Here is a 20126-nt window from a genome sequence, read left to right on the forward strand (position 1 = left end):
CACTTATTTGACCCTCTTTCCTACTGATCAACCTTTTGGCCTCAATGACTCTTCCTCCCTTCACATTTCTTAAATATCATCTATGGGCATATATTGGGACCCCAGTGATGACTCCCCTCAACCTAGAATAAGCACCTGGGACATGGCTTTTAATATTATTCCAATTAATAATTAAGCATTTTCAGAATCTTCTCTTGCTGACCCTGGCTACCACAAAATATGAACAATCTACCATTTCCAATGAACCGAGCTAATTTGACTTCACCCACCTCTTTCTCTATAGCATTGGTTAGTCAGATGGGGTGTAAATGAGGATCTGTGGTCTCAAACACCATCACCACTTTCCATTCCAACACATTACTCTTGCTTCCTACCTTGAGCCTCTATATACACTTTCTTTACTATACACTCTACTGCTTTCTGTATCATGATCTCTCATCTTTCCACTACTGACCATTCCGCTCCTTGACCCTCATCTTCCCACTCCATACCATCAGAACCAACACTCATATTGTCCAGCACAGCTGTTGCTTCTCTAAACCTCTCCATTTCAACCCGACCAGTTGAGTTGGTAAAACGTTTTGCAACGTTGTGTAGTGTGAAAGTAAATTGCACATCACATTGATATTCCCTCACAACCCTTTTCCTGATATTTATTTTTTCACACATTACGTTTTAGTTTTTCCATATTAGATACACTATAAACGTTAAATAAAATGTAAACAAAATCAACAACAGAACTTGGAAAATGCCAGTGGAAAACAATACTAGTTAGTCTCAGAAAACAAATGCCAGTAATGCACACAGAGTACCACATGAAATCATCATAAGCTCCTCTGGTGAGGATGGTCAAATAGTGAATACAGTGCACTGAAAGTTTAGTTAACATACTCATACAAGAATACACAAATTATCAAAAAAATGCATGCCTCCATTTTCAACAACTATGACAATCATGCTACATCATTGCAGGTATTCACTGTACTTCCATTGGATAGTTATATAGAGTAAGAAAATGTGATAAAATGCTTATGGCCACTAGAGCATGGAAGCATATGACCAGACACACACACATATACAACAGTATATACTCATTGGCAGACTGAAACTACCCCTTCCCACACCCACACTAAATGATTGCCCATCTACCCATCCAGCAGCTTGAGGATGCTGTCTCTTTCCTTCAGTGCTTTCCATGCCTGATCCTTCTCCTTCTTTGTCGGTGTGCGTTTCTTCTGCCTGGCAGCCATAATGCGACGGAAGCCCTCCATGACCTCATTATCAGACACCCGGACCCTCTGGCGCAACTCCTGCTTCCGCATCTCCTCCTTTGCCAGGCTGTAAAAGGAGGACAGTGAAGGGACGGTTAAAGTCAACTATGAGGCGTGTTGTGAATAATAGACAAATCCAGTACTAGTTTTTGATGAGTGTTCAGGTACTGCACATGTGATGAGGTGAAGCAACTGGGCCTTCTATAAGTGCAACTCATTATCATCAACGTAAGAACATCCCTCCTTTTAGGTCTTAAACCAGGGGTGTCAAAAGTGCCTGCTGGTTTTGGGTATTTTCCTTTCAATTAAGACCTAGACAACCAGGTGAGGTGAGTTCCTTACTAATCAGTGACCTTAATTCATCAATCAAGTCCAAGGGAGGAGTGAAAACCCGCAGACACTCGACCCTCCGTGGAATGAGTTTGACACGTTTCTTAAAGTCATCAGACAGTTCTTTAGGACCTTAAATCAACCGTATTGCTCATGTACATTTGACATTTCTCCCCTGCACTTTTCTCTCACCGGAGTAACTCCTGCTTACGGGATCTGTTGTGGGCACTCAGGGCTTTGAGTTCAGCCTGTCTCTTGTGGAGCTCAGCGAGCACCTCATCCTCGGAGTCTCCGCCTGCTCCGGGTCGCTCCTCAGAATCCAGCAGCCCCTGAGACATCAGCTCCTCCTTAATCCGTGCCTCGAGAGAGCGTGTGTGAGGAACACTAGGAAATAGGGAGAGTGGAAAAGTCAGCAGAAAGAAAGATCTAGTTGACTGATTGGTAAGTGACTGAGTGGCTGACGAAGCAATCAGTGATTGGAATATTGGTGTAATCTACAAAGCCTTTGTTGCTATTTAGCATTTTCCTATAAGGTATCTGTAGAGTGTATCCTACGAGGTTATAACGGGGTGATGTTAGTTTATGGAGGATATGCCTTTACCTAAAAGCTTTGCCCTGGCTGCGAGGTGAGGTCCCAGCCCCCTCGTTCCCTCCATCCTTCCCGGATATGTCAGGGATTGGAGAATCCTCCATGGGTGATATGATATTCTCCTGCAAGAAAGAAACAATACTTATAGAATTTCAGCTCTACAGTTTAATTCTAAAGTATTCGAATCAACTAGTTATTTGCAGGGATGTGTTTAAGTCATTTAGAATTGTATGCGTAAACAACAAAGCATGAAATATGCGACCTCAACAAGAGCCTGAAGGAGCCGCTGTGTAAGAGGACCAAAAGGACAACCATCATCTGGTGGGTCGTGCTGGGACTCGGACTTTTTTAACAGGGCATCCACATCTAAGAGAATAAAATCCCTTGTGTCAGACATAATTAAACATGATTTTTTTTCATTGATGATGCTAGAGGAAGACAAAACACTACTAATTTGTGAAGGCTCATCCACTCAATACAGGCTGTATGTCGTTATCCCCATCTCCTAGCGTGCCCTCACCTTTGGCGTCTAGTTCAGACAGTGGTCCCATGAGGCTTTTCTTCTTGTCGTTGGCTCGAGCCCCTTCCCGCTGTTCCTCCAGCAGATCCTCCTGAGCCCATCGCTGAGAGTAGTGTTTCCCCAATGCCGGAATCTACACGATATAATCAATACAATATTATTTATCTATGTTCTCTCCTTGGGGCAATGTGTAACAGAGGATGAGTCATAGAATACCTTCTATCAGATAGGCTAGTAGTGCTTGGGACCTGAGAGGCCAGCTACTATACGTTTTGTTGTGTTATGCTCATTGCATTAAGGGGTAGGATTCAATATTGTACCTTGTAGTATTCAGCCTCATCATCCGGGGGCTTCAGGAGTTCTTCCAGAACCCGGATTTCTTCATTTGTGATGTCAGCACAGTATGGCTCTACTGATGCCCAAAATCTGGAAAACACAAGACACAAATACACTGGAAAATCTTGCATGTGGGACAATGAAAAACAGCCAAACACCGTCAGTGACATTAGAGCAGTGTTTCCCAACCCTGGTCCTCGAGTACCACCAACAGTACACATTTTTATTGTGACCCTGGACAAGCACACCTAATTCAACTTGTCAACGAATCATCAAGCCTTGAATGAGCCAGTTTCCCAAAAACGTCTTAAGGCGATGGGTTCAAGAAGATGGCAGACAATGGAAAAAGGAAGAAACAAACATTATGAATAAATATGGAGTGGGAGATTGTACAAACCTTCTGAAGGATTGTTGAAGGAGAAGATGGTGGACAAGGGAAACAGAAGAAACGTGAAATATGTCCTGAGTGAATATGGAATGGAGGATCGGAGAGAACTTCTAGAAGAGCTACAGAAGGAATTGAACACGACAAGAGTGAGGGTGAATTAATTGCGGTGGCAGGTGTAGTGATGACAGCTGAGAATGAGTTGAGTAGAGGGAAGCGGGGTGGTAGAGAAGGTTGGTTGACAAGTGTAAAAAGAGGGATATATGCTCTAGTAGCTTGGAACCTGAAGTACCCGTGGTGGAGACTGCTGAGTTCGGCCCTCGTTCCAAAGATGTAAAGGATGCTTCTGGTCCAGTGGGAGTGAGATTGGTGGAGAGTGGATACTTGCAGTTTGGCTGAAGAGTGAAAGACCGTGATAAAGGAAACAAACAAAAAAGGACTAAAGTTGTTCATGAGTATAGGTTTTTTGGTTGGAGTAGGGTTCACTAACAATGATGCTTTTTGCGGGATCCGTTTGAAGTATCAATGATGGTAAGGGATGCATTGGGAAAGGTGGAGTCGGTCAGAGGGACCAGAAGTGGTTTTGTTTTGATTTCTTGTGTGTCGAAAGAGGAGAAGGAAAGGGCATTAAGGATCGACAAACTATCGACTTATGAAGTGGAGAGTTTCGATTTTTGTAGCAGAGTACCTTTAAAAGTTGTCATCTCTGGCGTCGTATTGGATGTGGAGGCCTTGTGGTTTACGAGGAGCATACCAGTAGTTGGAACACCCCGGCTGAACCATGCAGTGGATGGGGATTAAAGAAGAAAGCCTTTCAGTATTATTAGTGTTTGAGGAAGAGTATCTCCCTTCAAATGTGAAGATTGTATATGTTAGATATGCGGTGAGAGCTTGTGTGTCCAAGCTGGTGTTTTGCCGGAATTGCGTAAGGTATGTACATGTTTCAAGTGTGTGTCGAAGGAATGTTGTTGAAGAATCTGAGAGTGTACGATGTTATTGTGATGGCAACCATCTTCCAAATTCCCCGGAGTGCCTGGTTAAGGTAAAGGAGTATGAAGTGGCAAGGGTCAGGGCTATTCAGCAGGTCTCCTACACGGAGGCACGTGAAATAGTTGAAGGAGCGAAGAGAGCTGAAGATATAGAGGTGGATGCTCCGCAGACTGTGGAGATTCAGTGCTGTTCAACAGTTGAGGGAAACCGATATGCTGATTGTGAAGAAGGTTGAGCAGCTTTTAGCAGGTATGGTGTTTATCGGGCATTTGATTAATTGCACTGCATAAATGAAAAAGTCCAAGAAACTGCAGCTGAAAGGTTTTGGGTTTCCAGGATTTCACTGCTGAAACATTGCAAAGAATACTTTCCAACTATGCTCTTCCTTCCCAGGCCCCAGAGCCTGTAGGGTTTGGCTTTGGCAGTTGAATCTGAATAAAGTTGTACATTGTGTTTTGTTTATTTTGTTCAGTTTTATTTTGTTAATTATTTGGGGTGATATACAGCCCAAACAGTAGGTGGCGGCAATACACCAATAGGTGTAGTTTGCCATAACACGTTAAAGAAGAAGAAGCAGCCCTCAATGAGCTGTTTGTCCAGGGCTACAACAAAAATGTCTACTGTTGAGGATATGAGGTCCAGGGTTGTGAAACACTGCCTTAGAGCACTGTTTGTGTGAGATGTGATTGTCACCGACCTGTTGGGGGCATCATTCTTAGGATTACGGGGAATGTCCTGTGGATCCTCACTTGACTCGTACTCCTGGACTTTGGGCTGCAGATTTTTGGATTTAGGTCGTCCAGGACCAGGCCCAGGCCCGTGACTGCCCTTTCCATCGAGTTTCTGCTTCTTCGGTTTGTGACGTGATGAGGCTGAGAGGTCTGCGTCCTTTCCCAGCTTCAGAAAGCGCTTGTCCCCTTTCTTATCCTGCCAGTCTGTGAGGATCTGAGAAAAATAGGTACCAGTCACCAACAAAATGTAATTATCAAATAAGGATGACACAAGTATCACTTGTAGTGCCAGAAACACTATGGCAGCAAAATATCTTGCCTGTCCAACATTACAGATGGAGGTGTAGCAGCAGCAGGTAGAGTAAGGAGGCAACTCAGGTTGTCCAATGACATAAAAGCTGCTCAACTGTTTAATGACAACATTTGAGATGACTCCTGCCTTACCTGCCTCTGTTCTTCCAGAGCTCTGAGACGGCGGCTAGCAGAGGACAGGAGAGTCTCCAGCTCCAGCTGCAGTGTGTCCAGCTCCTCAATACCGATGCCATCGTCCTCTGAGCGCCCGAGCACGGCAGTGTAGCGGGGGCACACCTTGACATGCTCTACTGGCTTAAAGTCATAGTACTTTAGAGGCGGGCAGTCCTTCAACTCACTCATCTTGATGGTTAGAGTGGGCTATGTCTATGTGGAGGACAGATCAAGTGCACCATTGGTCATACAAAAATGAACCGATATCATGAAACAAAGTCAATTCTCTCTTTCTCTCTCTCTCACACACACACACACACACACACACACACACACACACACACACACACACACACACACACACACACACACGATTCAACTATTAAAGTCAGGGCTGGTTGAATCAGGTGGGTGGCACTACGCTGGAACTGAAGTCTACACATCCTGTTGGTCCCCTCAGAACCAGTAGTGGCAGGATTAGAAGAAAACTAATGTCAATAAAGCAACCTTGGACCACTGCTCTGGAAAGGTTCCTCATATTAGTTTCAAGAACGGGGAACAACGTGGGTGATTTCCATTGAAGATAACGTGAACGTTAGCTAGCTTGCTGGCTTTAACACAGTATGCGCTGAATGACCGGTGCGTCGGAAACTAAACTGACCATTCACAATATCAATCAGAACCCCCAATGCAGCTGGACAAGACAGTGGTTTGATTACAAATGCACCATGTAAATTGGCTTAATTTTGAATATTAACACAACACTATTTAACTTACCTCTGACCCGAAGACTGGCATCCATCATTGACTGAACCATCTACGGAAGAAGGGGGGTAAGAATTTTCAGGAACAGAGATTTGTGTTCAATTTTGAAAACTTGTAAATCGTTTTTCTGAGTGTTAAATTATCTTCAATTGTTACTAATATTTTTGTTTCACTAATAACCAAGTAAAGAATAAAGAATGCCAGAGACACTAAATTGTAGAATGGTATCTCCGGTAAAAACATATATTTAAAAAATATATCATATTTGGGGATGTGTATTTACGGTAATGGGAATCAAGCGAATATTAAGGATCTAAATATTTGTATTTGTCACTCGTGTTTATGAAGTTCTATGTGTAATAATACAATAGTTCTTAATACAATTATTATAAAAAAATATCACTTGGCATAAATTCTTATTTTATTTAACTCCCCCACAGTGAGGCCAACAAATGGATGCGTCCAAAGACGTTCAAACCCAGAAAGATGGTCGCAGCGACCACAAGGTGTCCACGAGTTACTGCAGCTACAAAGTCAAAATTGGCTATAGTAAAATTCATGAAAACATACATTTGCTGTTTGGTCATAATTTAAGGTTAGGATTAGTCATAAAATTAGCAGTGTGGTTAGATTTAAAATCAGATTTTAAGAAGAGACATTTTAGAAAAAGGCGGGGTTTACGACTTTGTGGCGGTGGTAACTAGTGACGACCAGGCCGAAATCCAATGAAAACGCTCTGTCAAAGATTATCGATTTTATTGACCAAATGGTCGATTGACCGCTCAAACAATGGAAATAAAGGCCAAAGGCGGCCGGTAGCCAGTTGATCCGCCCCGCACCATTCGTCCTCATCATTCAGATTATTCAAATTCAATCATGAAGTGTTTAGAGAGTGATTAGAAGGACAATAGAGCGCTGAGTACCATGCCATTAGTGAGGGCCGTAGACCACCATCCACGCCACTAATTTGCACAGTTTTGGATGGGATTACCATGAACTGTCAAAGGGAATTTGAATGCAGTCATGACTTGTGACTGCTGGTGTGGCGGTAATACGGTCACTGCAACAGCTCTATGATCATTGGATGTTATTAGGTAACATGTTTATTGTTAGCATGAGTGCTTCTTGTGATACAATGTAATACATGGTTATTAGATACAGTCCTTTGCTCCAGTTCTATCCATTAGCATTCCTTAATGCATAGTTTATCCCATTCTATTGCACATACCTATGCAGTATATTTATCTCATGTGTAGCATATTCATTATCTATCTGTCTCTGTACCTTTACAGAACTATCGTCATGTACATCTTCATCAGTGTGTGTAAATAAAGTTCCCTGTGTGTGTCAACTCTTGGACTGCTTTATTCCCCTCTAACCGGGAGCGGTGTCAGTGAGTCACAAACCAGTAGAATACATAGACCCTGTTTTCTCTCTTTTCATTGTCTCGCCGGAATTGTGACTTTGCAGACACCACTACAGTATGGCGCCCACCTGCGGTCCAGTGGAGTATGGCTCTGGGGTATACAGTGGACTACTGCCATGTGGATTATACCTCCTCTCTGGAGCCATTGGGAGCCCTACGCCTGCTGACCGTGCAGCATGAACCCTATGGCCCCTCTTCTCCACCTGTGGGATATTACTCAGCACCAGGTGGGGCTGCAGTGACACCCCAATGTGTGGGCTACCAGGCAGTCACATCGCTGCATCCGTCAAATGGTTTTCCGTTTTTTTCCAGTAGAGAACAGGAAGCACGTATGATTCATTTGGAGCAGAATATACTGTGTCTTCTTCGCATCTTGAAACAGCAAACCAGATCCTGGGATTCCTCCGGTCAGGGGCGCCCTCTCCGACCGCCTGCAGTGGAGGACATGAGACAGTCGTATGGAGTTCAGCAGAAGGACGCCGCTTCAGCAACATTACCGACTACGACTGACTGTAGGGTGTGAGTATTCTGCCTCTTCGGCCACAGCATGGCTGCAACTGAGACCGGGCATGGACACGTCCTGTCCTTCGCTGCGACTGGTCATCTGGAGCTGCCTGCTATGGAGACTAAGCCCATGTAGCGTGGTTCTTTCTGCGTTGTGTACTTTTAATTAGGACGCTGCCACAACTGAAGGTCTGCTAGTGGAATTATTTTTATTTGCCCTGCCCACGAAGAGACAACACATTATGTTAACCCTTGGCGCAGTCCTAGCTCTCAGGCACCTTGCTAGCCGAATGTCAGGAAAAAGAGTGCCAAAAGGAAAAAACAGGTGCTGCGTGCACACATTCAATGCACAACAGCACACCATATAATACAAGTAAAATGATACAGAACATAACTCAGACAAAATAAAAGACATACCTGCACACAGAGACAACACACATTATGTTAACCCTTGACGCAGTCCTAGCTCTCAGGCACCTGCGCAAGCACATAGACACTCACTCAAACACTGTCCCAAGTACTCACAAGTTACAATGGATACCCTAGTTAGCGAGCTTTGTGAAACTTGTTAACATAAATCTTTATATTATCCACATTGTAACAAACGTTTGGTAGCATAACAGTACATTGTGTAACATTATGACGGTTTTATATTAAACAATTTTGGAGCCAAGGACAACATACCTTGCTAGCCGAAGGTCCAGGAAAAGAGAACAATAAGGGGGTACTGAAATACAGATAACCCGCGATGTGCCAAACCAAAATATACAAAACTTTTACAATCACATGTATGTACAATATTGATATGAATAAGTGTTTGTACACCAAAGAAAATTAAATTTAAAAAAAAATACACTAAATTATTATTATTATTATCAAATTATTAACATCCTCTCTTGACCTGGCCTATTTCAATTGGTCCTTGTGTGCAACTTGGTGCATAATCTAGGTGAACAACATCACACTGCTACACCCACACCAGATGTAATTTTCGACCCCCCCCTCCCCCCTCCCCTCACCGGTTTAGACTTGACATGGGCCCGTCACAGGACACAGCAACAGCCCTGGGTCCTGTTCGGGGTATCCAGGATGACCCTGACCAGCGTACACAGGACACAACCCCCGACGTGACTGTGGGGGATACGCCAGACTTCATCTGGGGTGACCACCCAGACCTTGCCCCCCAGTGACCTGTCCCAGGGGCACTACCTATTTCTGCACCTGGGGTCAGAGCTGGTCCACCATCTGCCCTGGACTCAACAACACTGCCTCCTGATCTGGCTTGGCTCTGGATCTACCGCCGAGGCCTGCTCCGGGGTATGACCTGGGCCCTCCTCTGGTTCCTGCACTGGGGGACTTGCCTGCCTCAGTTGGGGAACTGTTTGATGTCGTGCCTTCTCTCCTCTGCTTGGGCACAGCCCTCCTCTGTGGGGGATCCATTGCTGCGCCTGCTCTCCACTGCTGGAGTATTGAGGAGTTTACATCAGTCATCAGCAAAATGAATAAGTACATCGACATCATCCCCACAGTGACGGGGTCAATACATATCCCAACCAGAAGCCATGGGTTACAGGCAACTTCCACACTGAGATAAAGACTAGAGCTGCAGCTTTCTAGGTGCAGGACACTAATCGTGATGCTTACAGTAAATCTCACTACGACTTCCAATGAGCCATCAAACAGGAAAAATGTCAACACAGGGCTAAGATCGAATCCTACTACGCCGGCTCTGACACTCATCGGATGTGGCAGGGCTTACAAAATATCAGAGATTACAAAGGAGAACCCAGCCGTGAACTTCCCAGTGACGCCTACCAGATGAGCTAAATACCTTCTATGCTTGCTTCAAAGCAAGCAACACTGAACCATGCAAGAGAGCACCAGCTGTTATGGATAACTGTAGGATCTCGCTCTCCGTAGCCGATGGGAGTAAGACCTTAAAACAGGTTAACATTCACAAGGTCGCAGGCCAGATGGATTGCCAGAAAGCATACTCCGAGCATTCCCTGACCAGCTGGCAAGTGTCTTCACTCCTTTGGTTACGTTCAGTACGCATTATTTAACGTCGCTGTGACTCAGTCTGTAATACCTACTTTTTTCAAGCAAACCGGCATAGTCCCTGTGCCCAAGAACTCCAGGGTAACCTGTCTAAATGGCTATCGCCCCGTTGCACACACATCTGTAGCTTTAACTTATACGCAGGGAGTTAGGAAGCAGGTGCAGAAGGTGAGTTTAATAATAATAACCATGAATAAAATACAAAACTGGAGCAGTAACTGAACGTAACCAAAACCAATACTGCCTGAAGACTAAGTCTTACTGAGGGCTATATGAAGGGAGAGTAATCAGGGTGGTGAACAAGTCCAGGTGTGTGCAATGATGGTTGCCAGGTGTGAGCAATGTGGGTTGCCAGGATCGGTGGTTAGTAAACCGTCAACGTCGAGCACCGGAGGGAGGGAGCAGGCGTGACAGTAGTCATGAAATGCTTTGAAAGGCTGTCCATGGCTCACATCAACACCATCATCCCAGACACCCATGGCCACTCCAGTTCAAATACCTCCGAACAGATCCACAGATGACACTATCTCTATTGCACTCCACACTGCCCTTTCCCACCTGGACAAAAGGAACACCTACATGACAATGCTATTCATTGACTACAGCTCAGCGTTCAACACTATTGTGCCCTCCAAGCTCATCACTAAGCTAAGGACCCTGGGATTCAACACCTCCCCTGCATCTGGTCCTGGACTTCCTGATGGGCCGCCCCCAGGTGGTGAGTGTAGGCAACACTACATCTGTCATGCTGACCCCCAACATGGGTCCCCTCAGGGGGGTGTGCTTAGTCCCCTCCTATACTCCTTGTTCACCCAAGACTGCGTGGCAGCGCACAACTCCAACACCATCATTAAGTTTGCAGACGACACGACGTTGGTAGGCCTGATCACCGACAAAGATGAGACAGCCTACAGGGAGGACAACAACCCTTCCCTCAACGTCAGCAAGACAAAGGAGTTGATTGTGGACTACAGGAAACAGAGGGCTGAGCACACCTCCATCCACATGGACTGGGCTGTTGTGGAGCAGGTCAAGACTTTCTAGCCTATAGGCTATGGATCATTTGACTGAGACCACTCTAAATAGCCTGTTTTAGAATTAGTTGCTTATTAGGCTATAAAATGATGTGTGCCTGATGCCACCCCTCATCTTTGATCCATCCCTTACTGTTATCTATTGAGTTACTATTTTCTTACTTTTTAACTCTGAATTGTTGGGAAAGGGCTTGTAAGTAAGCATTACACAGTAAAGTCTACACTTGTTGAATTCTGCGTATGTGATAAATACATTTTGATTTATTTTAGGTATCTGTACTTTACCTTAATATTTACATTTTTGACGACTTTTAATTTTACTTCACTGCATTCCTAAAGAAATAATGTACTTTTTACTCCATGCATTTTCCCTGGCATCCAAAAGTACTTGTTACATTTTCAATGCTTAGCAGGACAGGAATGTTTTAAATAAAAAAGTGGAAGTTATACAAATATATAAAATTGTGCCATCTGATCATCTTATTATTAACAATTTGAAATTATATATACTTTTACTTTTGATATTCTACTTTTCGACGTTTATTCAAGTATTTTTCTGGGGGACTTTTCTATGGAGGTATCTTTACTTTTACTCAAGTATAACAATTGAGTACCTTTTCCACCACTGCGTATCTCTTGCCTGCTCCGTTGTCTTAATTATTACACAGAAATGCTGTCTGATCCTAGTCCAGCTGTAAACATGCGGGTCTGATCTGCTGGCTTGGAAGGTGGGAAGAGGCCAGATAAAGTGGGAACATTCGAGCTAGCCAATTATCTTTTGTAGAAAACATATAAAAAAAACTCGTAACAACCTAAGCAGTATGAAACTTTTATTCGATCAAATAAACCTCACATATATATATATAAAAAAAACTCCTCACTTGGTCTGCTTAATCTGCGCAGACAGATTTTGGGCGGAGTCGACCCTCTCGCTTTGCCTCTTCTTCTCTGGCTCTGTTCGTTGTGATATGAGAAGTGTAAAATTTGCGGAAGAGATGTTGGATGCAGGCGTGGCACTATAACTTCCGCCTTCAAACCCAGAACAACTGAGAAATGGTGAGTGACTTTAGTCATAAATACCGATGCAAATCTCTGTTTTCAAATTCCTAGGTTAAAACAGTATCTTTATTCTGGTGGTTTGATAGTTGCAGATTAATGTGGGCGGGACTGTGCGCTCTAAAAAAAATCTGGATCAAAGCTGTTATCAAACCAGTTGGACTTGTATATTTGTCTGATCCGATCCCTTTGATTATATTACACCTAGAACGCGCTGACACCACCACAACATTCATTGATTGTTCAATACTATGCAAAAGAACAAGGAGGCTAAATATGCTTGTAGTAACATGGTACTTCCTCTCTAGAGGTCTGGACAGCAGTCTGTCTGAGACGTAAAGGTAAAGCCTCAGTTGTGTGTCCTGAGAACGGGGGTTTTCTGGAAGATTGTTGTAATCATTGATCTGTAATAGAAGTGTTTCAAAGTTAATGTCGTCACCCCCTCCCTCAGACAGCGACACTACGCCCATACCTGAATGCTGTGCGTGCCACACTGCAGGCTGCCCTCTGCCTGGAGAACTTCTCCTCTCAGGTGGTGGAGCGCCACAACAAGCCAGAGGTGGAGGTCAGGTGAGTGAGCTCTCTCGTGCTCTTCTAATAATGATATCATTCGTGTTATTTGTGACACACTGTCTTTTGTCATTACAGGAGTAGTAAAGAGCTCTTACTTCAGCCTGTGGTAATCAGCCGCAATGACAAGGAGAAGGTCCTAATCGAGGGCTCCATCAACTCTGTGCGAGTCAGCATTGCTGTGAAGCAGGTCAGGGGTTATGACCCTCCTTCTCGCTTTCAATGACACCTTCCCATTATCTTGATGTTGTGTGTTAAGTAGAGTCTTTCTCATACACTGAGTGTAAAAAACACACAAAAACAACAACTTTTAGAACACCTGCTCTTTCCATGACAGACTGACCAGGTGAATCCAGATGAAAGCTGTGATCACTTATTGATGTTACTTGTTCAATCCACTTCAATCAGTGTAGATGAAGGGGAGGAGACAGTATCTATATATATATATAGCGCTTTAAGACAATTGAGACATGGATTGTGTATATGTGCCATTCAGAGGATGAATGGGCAAGACAAAATATTGAAATGCATTTGAACGGGGTATGGTGGTAGGTGCCAGGCACATCAGTTTGAGTCAAGAACTGCAATGCTGCTGTGTTTTTCACACTCAACAGTTTCCTGTGTAAATCAAGACTTGACACATCTGTGGGAAACATTGGAGTCAACATGGGCCAGCATCCCTGTGGAATGCTTTCGACACCTTGTAGAGTCCATGCCCCAACAAATTGAGGCTGTTCTGGGGGGGAACTCAATATTAGGAATGTTTTGTACACCAATTATAGATTTTAAACACCTTTGTCTGCCAATTAATAAAAAAAGTGTGTTCAAGGGAAATGCTTACTGGTGCTCTGATTGGCTCCATCAGGCTGATGAGATTGAGAAGATCCTGTGCCACAAGTTCATGCGCTTCATGATGATGAGAGCAGAGAACTTCTTCATTCTCAGGAGGAAATCCGTTGAGGTAAGAGAGAGGAGTCAAGACCACCGGACACGATCCAGTTGGTGTTAGTATTGCTTCAGATGTTGTAAGACCTCTCTTCCTCCATCTCTCCATCCTGTCATCTAGGGCTATGACATTAGTTTCCTCATCACCAACTTCCACACGGAGCAGATGTACAAGCACAAGCTAGTGGACTTCGTCATCACCTTCATGGAGGAGATTGACAAGGAGATCAGCGAGATGAAGCTGTCTGTCAATGCCCGTGCCCGTATCGTTGCGGAGGAGTTCCTCAAGAATGTAAGACCGCAATGTTTTTAGAAGAAAATAAAAAAATCTAGATTCGAAGGCATTTATAGAAATGTGGTCAAATCACTGGGAATAATTAAACAATTGTTTGTCAATGGCTTCTGTTGCAGTTCTGAGGCGGTGTCATCGCATCCCTCTCACTTATCACATGACTTGGCCATGACCATGGATCTGTGAGAGAAAGGGCAGGCTCAAGAGCCCGATAGCAGGAAGAGGGTGGTGACGCGTACTGTGAGTGAACAACCAATCCATGGCGAAGACTATAGAAAAGTGACCAATCCAGTGTGGGTGTGTGGCACCCAACTGAGTCTCCCAAGTATGTACTGTACTCAAATATTGATGACTGTATATAATTAAATGTTTCATTTTCTGCCTCTTAGAGCAAATCTCAAAACCAAGGCGGGTCCTTAAGTATTAACCAGGTGGATATTCATGACGGGGACAATGAGAATGTGTTGCAACTGAAACAGCCTGTATTGTTTTTATACATTCTTTATGTACACTTGTCTTTCTTTTTTTTTCTCCTTTTTGTTACAAAATATTAACCTGTTCAGTACGCTCATCATGGAGAGAGGAAAAACAAGATGTATGGTTACATTTTAGTACAAGACGCATCACAGATTTATTAAGCTGTCATACGATACGAAATGATGATGAATGATATAATCAAATAAAACTCATGACAGCTTGTTTGTACTTTTGACTAATGGTGCTTGTGTGTTTCTCATACATTCTCTCCTTTTTGTCCACATCCTCAGTCATGAGGTTGAGTGTGCATACCATTTTGATATGCACGTTGTCTAGTTCTATTTCTGTGGCACTAGCTGTGTTGGTTGAGTCTCTGCTAAGATCAGCTGTTTCTGTTCGTAAAGGACTCTGTGTTATTTCAGTTGTGAGAAAGGGGAAGTGAATGTGTTTGCTGGCCCTAGTATGAGTGAGTCAGATCTTGCATGCTTCCTGGTCGTGTGGGCTTCTAGCTCAGACTGTGGTTGGAGTATTTATGTTGAAGGTGATTTTCCCTTCTTTCGTAAGCCTACTGCCAACGCGTATTGCATTATAGGCAATTATTTTCTTAAGTTTATTTTCATAACACTTTGTTCCAGCATATTCATTCAACACTAGTGCTATTTGGTAAGTTGTATGCAATTATGTGCTTGGCTGATTGAGGAAAATCCACATTTCCAGAAAAAGATAACTGAGGTCAATTGTAATAGATGACCTCTGTTATGAATGAGGCATCTGTAAAAATACCACATCTTTATTGAAGCTGTAAGAGGAGGATTCTTGACATTTTGAAAACAATGAGCAAACCTTTAGATCCAATAGCAGCCTACATAAGCACCAACAATTGGATTTGCCCACATATGCACCTGCTGATTGTGTAGCCAAACAATAGAAATATACTGAACAAAATATAAATGCAACATGTAAAGTATTGGTTTCATGAGATGAAATAAGATCCCAGAAATGTTCCATACTCACAAAAAGCTTAATTCGTGTGCTCAAATTGGTTTATATCACTGTTTAGTGAGCGTTTCTCCTTTGTCAAGATAATCCACCCACCTGACAGGTGTGGCTTATCAACAAGCTGATTATGGACATTGTGCTCGGGACAAAAGGCCACTCTAAAATGTGCAGTCTTGTCACATAACACAATGCCACAGATGTCTCAAGTTTTTCAGGGAACGTGCAATTAGCATGCTGACAGCATCAATGTCAATTTCTCTACCATAAGCTGCCTCCAATGTTGTTTTAGAGAATTTGACAGTACGTCCAAGCAGCCTCACAGCTGCAAACCATGTGTAACCACACCTAGGGTTGCACATTTTGGGAAATATTCAGAGGCAGAAACTTTCAGTGGGAATATATGCAAATTAATAATGTTTTGCATTGGATATATTTACTATATCAGATGGAGACAGAACAAACCTTTTACCTTAAGTAGACATTGCAAATGATTAAATCCTTCCAATGGAAATAAACCATTTTTAGTTACGAATTGAACTTTAAATTAGTTGACTCTTCATGGGATGATTTCACTGAACAACAAAAGAAAGGGAATATTGAATGATCCCCAATGATCTATAGCATCTCCCAAAAACATTTAACATCTGTAAAATGATAGTCAAGAAACTAAAGCTTTGGTTGTCTTCCTCTCATGCATCCGTGTCTTCTCCCTGGACCTGCTCAATGTCCACCTCTTGAACATCAGACTCTGACTCCTCATCTTCACTATCACTTTCCAACCTTGTTGAGATTGGCTCGTTGTCAGGCTCAAAAAGCCTCAATTTTGCCCGGATGGCCACCAATTTTTCAACCCTTGTATTGATCAGTCTGTTGCATGCTTTGGTGTGTGTGTTCCCAAACAAGGACCAGTTGCACTCTGAGGCAGCTGATGTTGGTGGGATTTGGAGGATGATGGAGGCAACAGGAGAAAGAGCCTCAGATCCACAAAGTCCCTTCCACCAGGTGGCTGATGAGATGTTGGCACGACTGCCATATTGCATCTCCATCCCAAAGCCCTTGCTTGGAAGTGTACTTCGCCAGACCGGCAAGAACCTTGCCCTCATCCAGGCCAAGGTGGCGAGACACGGCAGTGATGACACCATAGACTTGGGGTCCAACATATACGCTGCGACGTGTATGGACTTCAGGCAGAAGTCTTCACGCGTTTTGATATATTTCAGAACTGCAGTTTCCTCTGCTTGGAGCAAGAGTAAAGTGGGCAGGGCAGCACATATTTCTTCTCTTACATCTGCAAGCAGAGTCTGAACATCAGACAGGATGGCATTGTCTCCCTCAATCTGCAATGGCTGCAGCTTTTGGTTTCAGGTTGCTTACCACTCTCTCCCAAAATACATCATCCAGGAGGATCCTCTTGATGGGGCTGTCCATATCGGCGGACTGTGATATGGCCATTTCTCCACACTCCAGACTCCTTCCCTTCCAGGAGACTGTCAAACATGATGACAACACCACCCCAACGGGTGTTGTGGTGCTCTTATTCTTCTCACTTTGCTTGGTGAGGTAGATTGCTGCTGTAACTTGATGACCCTTCACATACCTAACCATTTCCTTGGCTCTCTTGTAGAGTGTATCCATTGTTTTTAGCGCCATGATGTCCTTGAGGAGCAGGTTCAATGCATGAGCAGCACAGCCAATGAGTGTGATGTGAGGGTAGGACTCCTCCACTTTAGACCAAGCAGCCTTCATGTTCGCAGCATTGTCTGTCACCAGTGCAAATACCTTCTGTGGTCCAAGGTAGAGGTCTACCGAATATGATTTTTCAATGTCGATACCGATGCCGATTATTGGAGGACAAAAAAGCCGATACCAATTAATCGGACGATTTTTAGAAATTATTTGTAATAATGACAATTACAACAATACTGAATGAACACTTATTTTAACTTAATATAATACATCAATAAAATCAATTTAGCCTTAAATAAATAATGAAACATGTTCAATTTGGTTTAAATAATGAAAAGACTAAGTGGCGGAGAAGAAAGTAAAAGTGCAATATGTGCCATGTAAGAAAGCTACATTTTAAGTTCCTTGGTCAAAACATGAGAACATATGAAAGCTGGTGGTTCCTTTAAACATGAGTCTTCAATATTCCCAGGTAAGAAGTTTTAGGTTGTAGTTATTATAGGAATTATAGGACTATTTATTTCTATACCATTTGTATTTCATATACCTTTGACTATTGGATGTTCTTATAGGCACTTTAGTATTGCCAGTGTAACTGTATAGCTTCCGTCCCTCTCCTCGCTCCTACCTGGGCTCGAACCAGGAACACATCGACAACAGCCACCCTCAAAACAGCATTACACATGCAGAGCAAGGAGAACAACTACTCCAAGTCTCAGAGCGAATGATGTTTGCAACGAGCCAGGCGGCCCAAACTGTTGCATATACCCTGACTCTGCGTGCAATGAACGCAAGAGAAGTGACACAATTTCACCTAGTTAATATTGCCTGCTCACCTGGATTTCTTTTAGCTAAATATGCAGGTTTAAAAATATATACTTCTGTGTATTGATTTTAAGAAAGGCATTGATGTTTATGGTTAGGTACACAGAGCAACGACAGTCCTTTTTCGCAAATGCGCACTGCATCGATTATATGCAACGCAGGACACGCTAGATAAACTAGTAATATCATCAACCATGTGTAGTTATAACTAGTGATTATGATTGATTAAGTTTAATGCTAGCTAGCAACTTACCTTTGCTTCTTACTGCATTCGCGTAACAGACGGGCTCCTAATGAGGCAGGTGGTTAGAGCGTTGGACTAGTTAACCCTAAGGTTGTAAGATTGAATCCCTGAGCGGACAAGGTAAAAATCTGTCATTCTGCCCCTGAACAAGGCAGTTAACCCACCGTTGCTAGGCCGTCATTGAAAATAAGAATGTGTTCTTAACTGACTTGCCTAGTTAAATTAAGATTAAATAAATGTGTAAATCAGCCCTAATTAATCGGCAATTCTGATTAATCGATCGACCGCTAGTCAAGTGTCATTGATGACTGCCTTCAGCTCATCTGTTATGTATGTGTGTCTGTTGTCCCTTGTGTCTGGGATCTTGTAGAATACTGGTTGAGGGGTGAAGATGATGTAGTTAATTATTCCTTGCCCACAAACATTTGACAACCCATCAGAGATGATTGCAATACAGTCTGCTTTCCCTATGATTTGCTTGACCTTCACTTGAACTCTGCATCCATCAAATTAGTAGATAAAGCATGTCTGGTTGGAGGGGTGTATGCTGGGCGAAGAACATTCAGAAATCTCTTCCAATACACATTGCCTGTGAGCATCAGAGGTGAGCCAGTTGCATACACAGCTTGAGCAAGACTTTTATCAGCATTTCTCTGACTACATTCCTCCATTGAGTCAAAAAACTTCTGATTCCAGGAGGACCATGAGCTGTTGCTATTGATAAGGTGTCTGATTCACCTCAAATAGAAGTAGAGGGACTTTTGTCAGAGGTTGCTTGTTGTGAGCGCTGAGGGAACTTTATGCACATGACCAGATGATTCTGCATCTTTGCTGCATTTTTTCACATGTGATTTGGCACAGTATTTGCAAATGTACACAGCTTTTCCTTCTACATTAGCTTTAGTGAAATGTCTCCACACATCAGATAGTGCCCATGGCATTTTCATGTAAAGATTAGAAAAAAATAGGTACACACTTACACACTTTGCTGTAGGCTACTATTTACTAGTTAACAAAAAATAATGTATGTCGTATAAAATATATTCACTCCACCCAGTATTGTAATCAAAACTTACCAGAAAGCATGTAGTCCTTGGCGCAGATAGTGTAGTTGTGTGGGCTCAATAGCATCTCATTAGTGTGCAAGATCTTGAGAAGCAGCTGTACATGTGATGGAATAATGCACTGTGCATGCAGATGGTTACAATTCCATTGAATTGGAGATAGTTTACCCAAAATATGCCACAAGACCTAGAACTTTTTTTGATGAATTTAAGCAAAAGTCCCAATATTCCTGGGGTTAACTTCCCATGGAAAAATTTCTGAAAAATTCTGGAAATTTACCAGAAAGTTTCTGACCCTTTGCAACCCTAACCACACCAGCCCAGGACCTCCACATCCGGCTTCTTCACCTGTGGGATGTCTGAGACCAGCCACCTGAACAGCTGGTGAAACTGAGGAGTATTTCTTCTGTAATAAAGCCCTTATGTGGGGAATTGGCTAGGCCTGGCTCCCAAGTGGGCCTATGCCCCTGCCCAGTTCTGTGAAATCCATAGATTAGGGCCTAATGAATTTATTACAATTGACTGATTTCCTTATATGAACTGTACTCAGTAAAATCTTTGAAA

The 20126-nt window shown here is 43.1% G+C and overlaps 2 protein-coding genes and 1 long non-coding RNA gene across 4 annotated transcripts; 1 reads left to right on the forward strand and 2 right to left on the reverse strand.

The window, feature by feature from the left end:
• Window positions 1-627: 627 nt before the first annotated feature.
• Window positions 628-6434, reverse strand: tada3l (transcriptional adaptor 3 (NGG1 homolog, yeast)-like). Its single transcript, XM_064968755.1, has 9 exons — window positions 6395-6434; window positions 5597-5830; window positions 5119-5366; window positions 3031-3136; window positions 2711-2843; window positions 2453-2556; window positions 2203-2312; window positions 1794-1985; window positions 628-1338 (listed from the first exon to the last, which is right to left on the reverse strand). Exons 2-9 carry the CDS (start codon window positions 5804-5806, stop codon window positions 1146-1148), a joined length of 1296 nt encoding a protein of 431 aa, XP_064824827.1. The 5' UTR covers window positions 5807-5830; window positions 6395-6434; the 3' UTR covers window positions 628-1145.
• A 2895-nt stretch (window positions 6435-9329) lies between these two features.
• Window positions 9330-13961, reverse strand: LOC135542100 (uncharacterized). 2 transcript variants are annotated; one of them, XR_010456025.1, is made up of 3 exons: window positions 13872-13961; window positions 12286-13307; window positions 9330-9773 (listed from the first exon to the last, which is right to left on the reverse strand). It is a non-coding gene; the product is annotated as an uncharacterized LOC135542100 (long non-coding RNA). The 2 variants fall into 2 exon arrangements; XR_010456024.1 differs by lacking the exon at window positions 9330-9773 and having other exon boundaries at window positions 12220-13307.
• On the forward strand, window positions 12373-14977 carry LOC135542099 (actin-related protein 2/3 complex subunit 4-like). Its single transcript, XM_064968757.1, has 6 exons — window positions 12373-12460; window positions 12912-13030; window positions 13109-13220; window positions 13896-13991; window positions 14097-14267; window positions 14387-14977. Exons 1-6 carry the CDS (start codon window positions 12458-12460, stop codon window positions 14390-14392), a joined length of 507 nt encoding a protein of 168 aa, XP_064824829.1. The 5' UTR covers window positions 12373-12457; the 3' UTR covers window positions 14393-14977.
• Window positions 14978-20126: the final 5149 nt, after the last annotated feature.

Source organism: Oncorhynchus masou, chromosome 6, assembly GCF_036934945.1.
Source record: "Oncorhynchus masou masou isolate Uvic2021 chromosome 6, UVic_Omas_1.1, whole genome shotgun sequence".
NCBI lineage: Eukaryota > Metazoa > Chordata > Actinopteri > Salmoniformes > Salmonidae > Oncorhynchus > Oncorhynchus masou.

What these genes read in the sequence shown, in the direction of transcription:
- tada3l (XM_064968755.1), bottom strand. Translation starts at nt 5,806, where the DNA reads ATGAGTGAGTTGAAGGACTGCCCGCCTCTAAAGTACTATGACTTTAAG. An exon ending in AAGAATGATGCCCCCAACAG is followed by an intron (nt 3,137 to 5,118) that starts GTCGGTGACAAT and finishes TGTGTTTTCCAG; the next exon opens with ATTTTGGGCATCAGTAGAGC. An exon ending in CGTAAGCAGGAGTTACTCCG is followed by an intron (nt 1,339 to 1,793) that starts GTGAGAGAAAAG and finishes CTCCTTTTACAG; the next exon opens with CCTGGCAAAGGAGGAGATGC.
- LOC135542099 (XM_064968757.1), top strand. An exon ending in TCAGCATTGCTGTGAAGCAG is followed by an intron (nt 13,221 to 13,895) that starts GTCAGGGGTTAT and finishes TGGCTCCATCAG; the next exon opens with GCTGATGAGATTGAGAAGAT. An exon ending in TCAGGAGGAAATCCGTTGAG is followed by an intron (nt 13,992 to 14,096) that starts GTAAGAGAGAGG and finishes CCTGTCATCTAG; the next exon opens with GGCTATGACATTAGTTTCCT.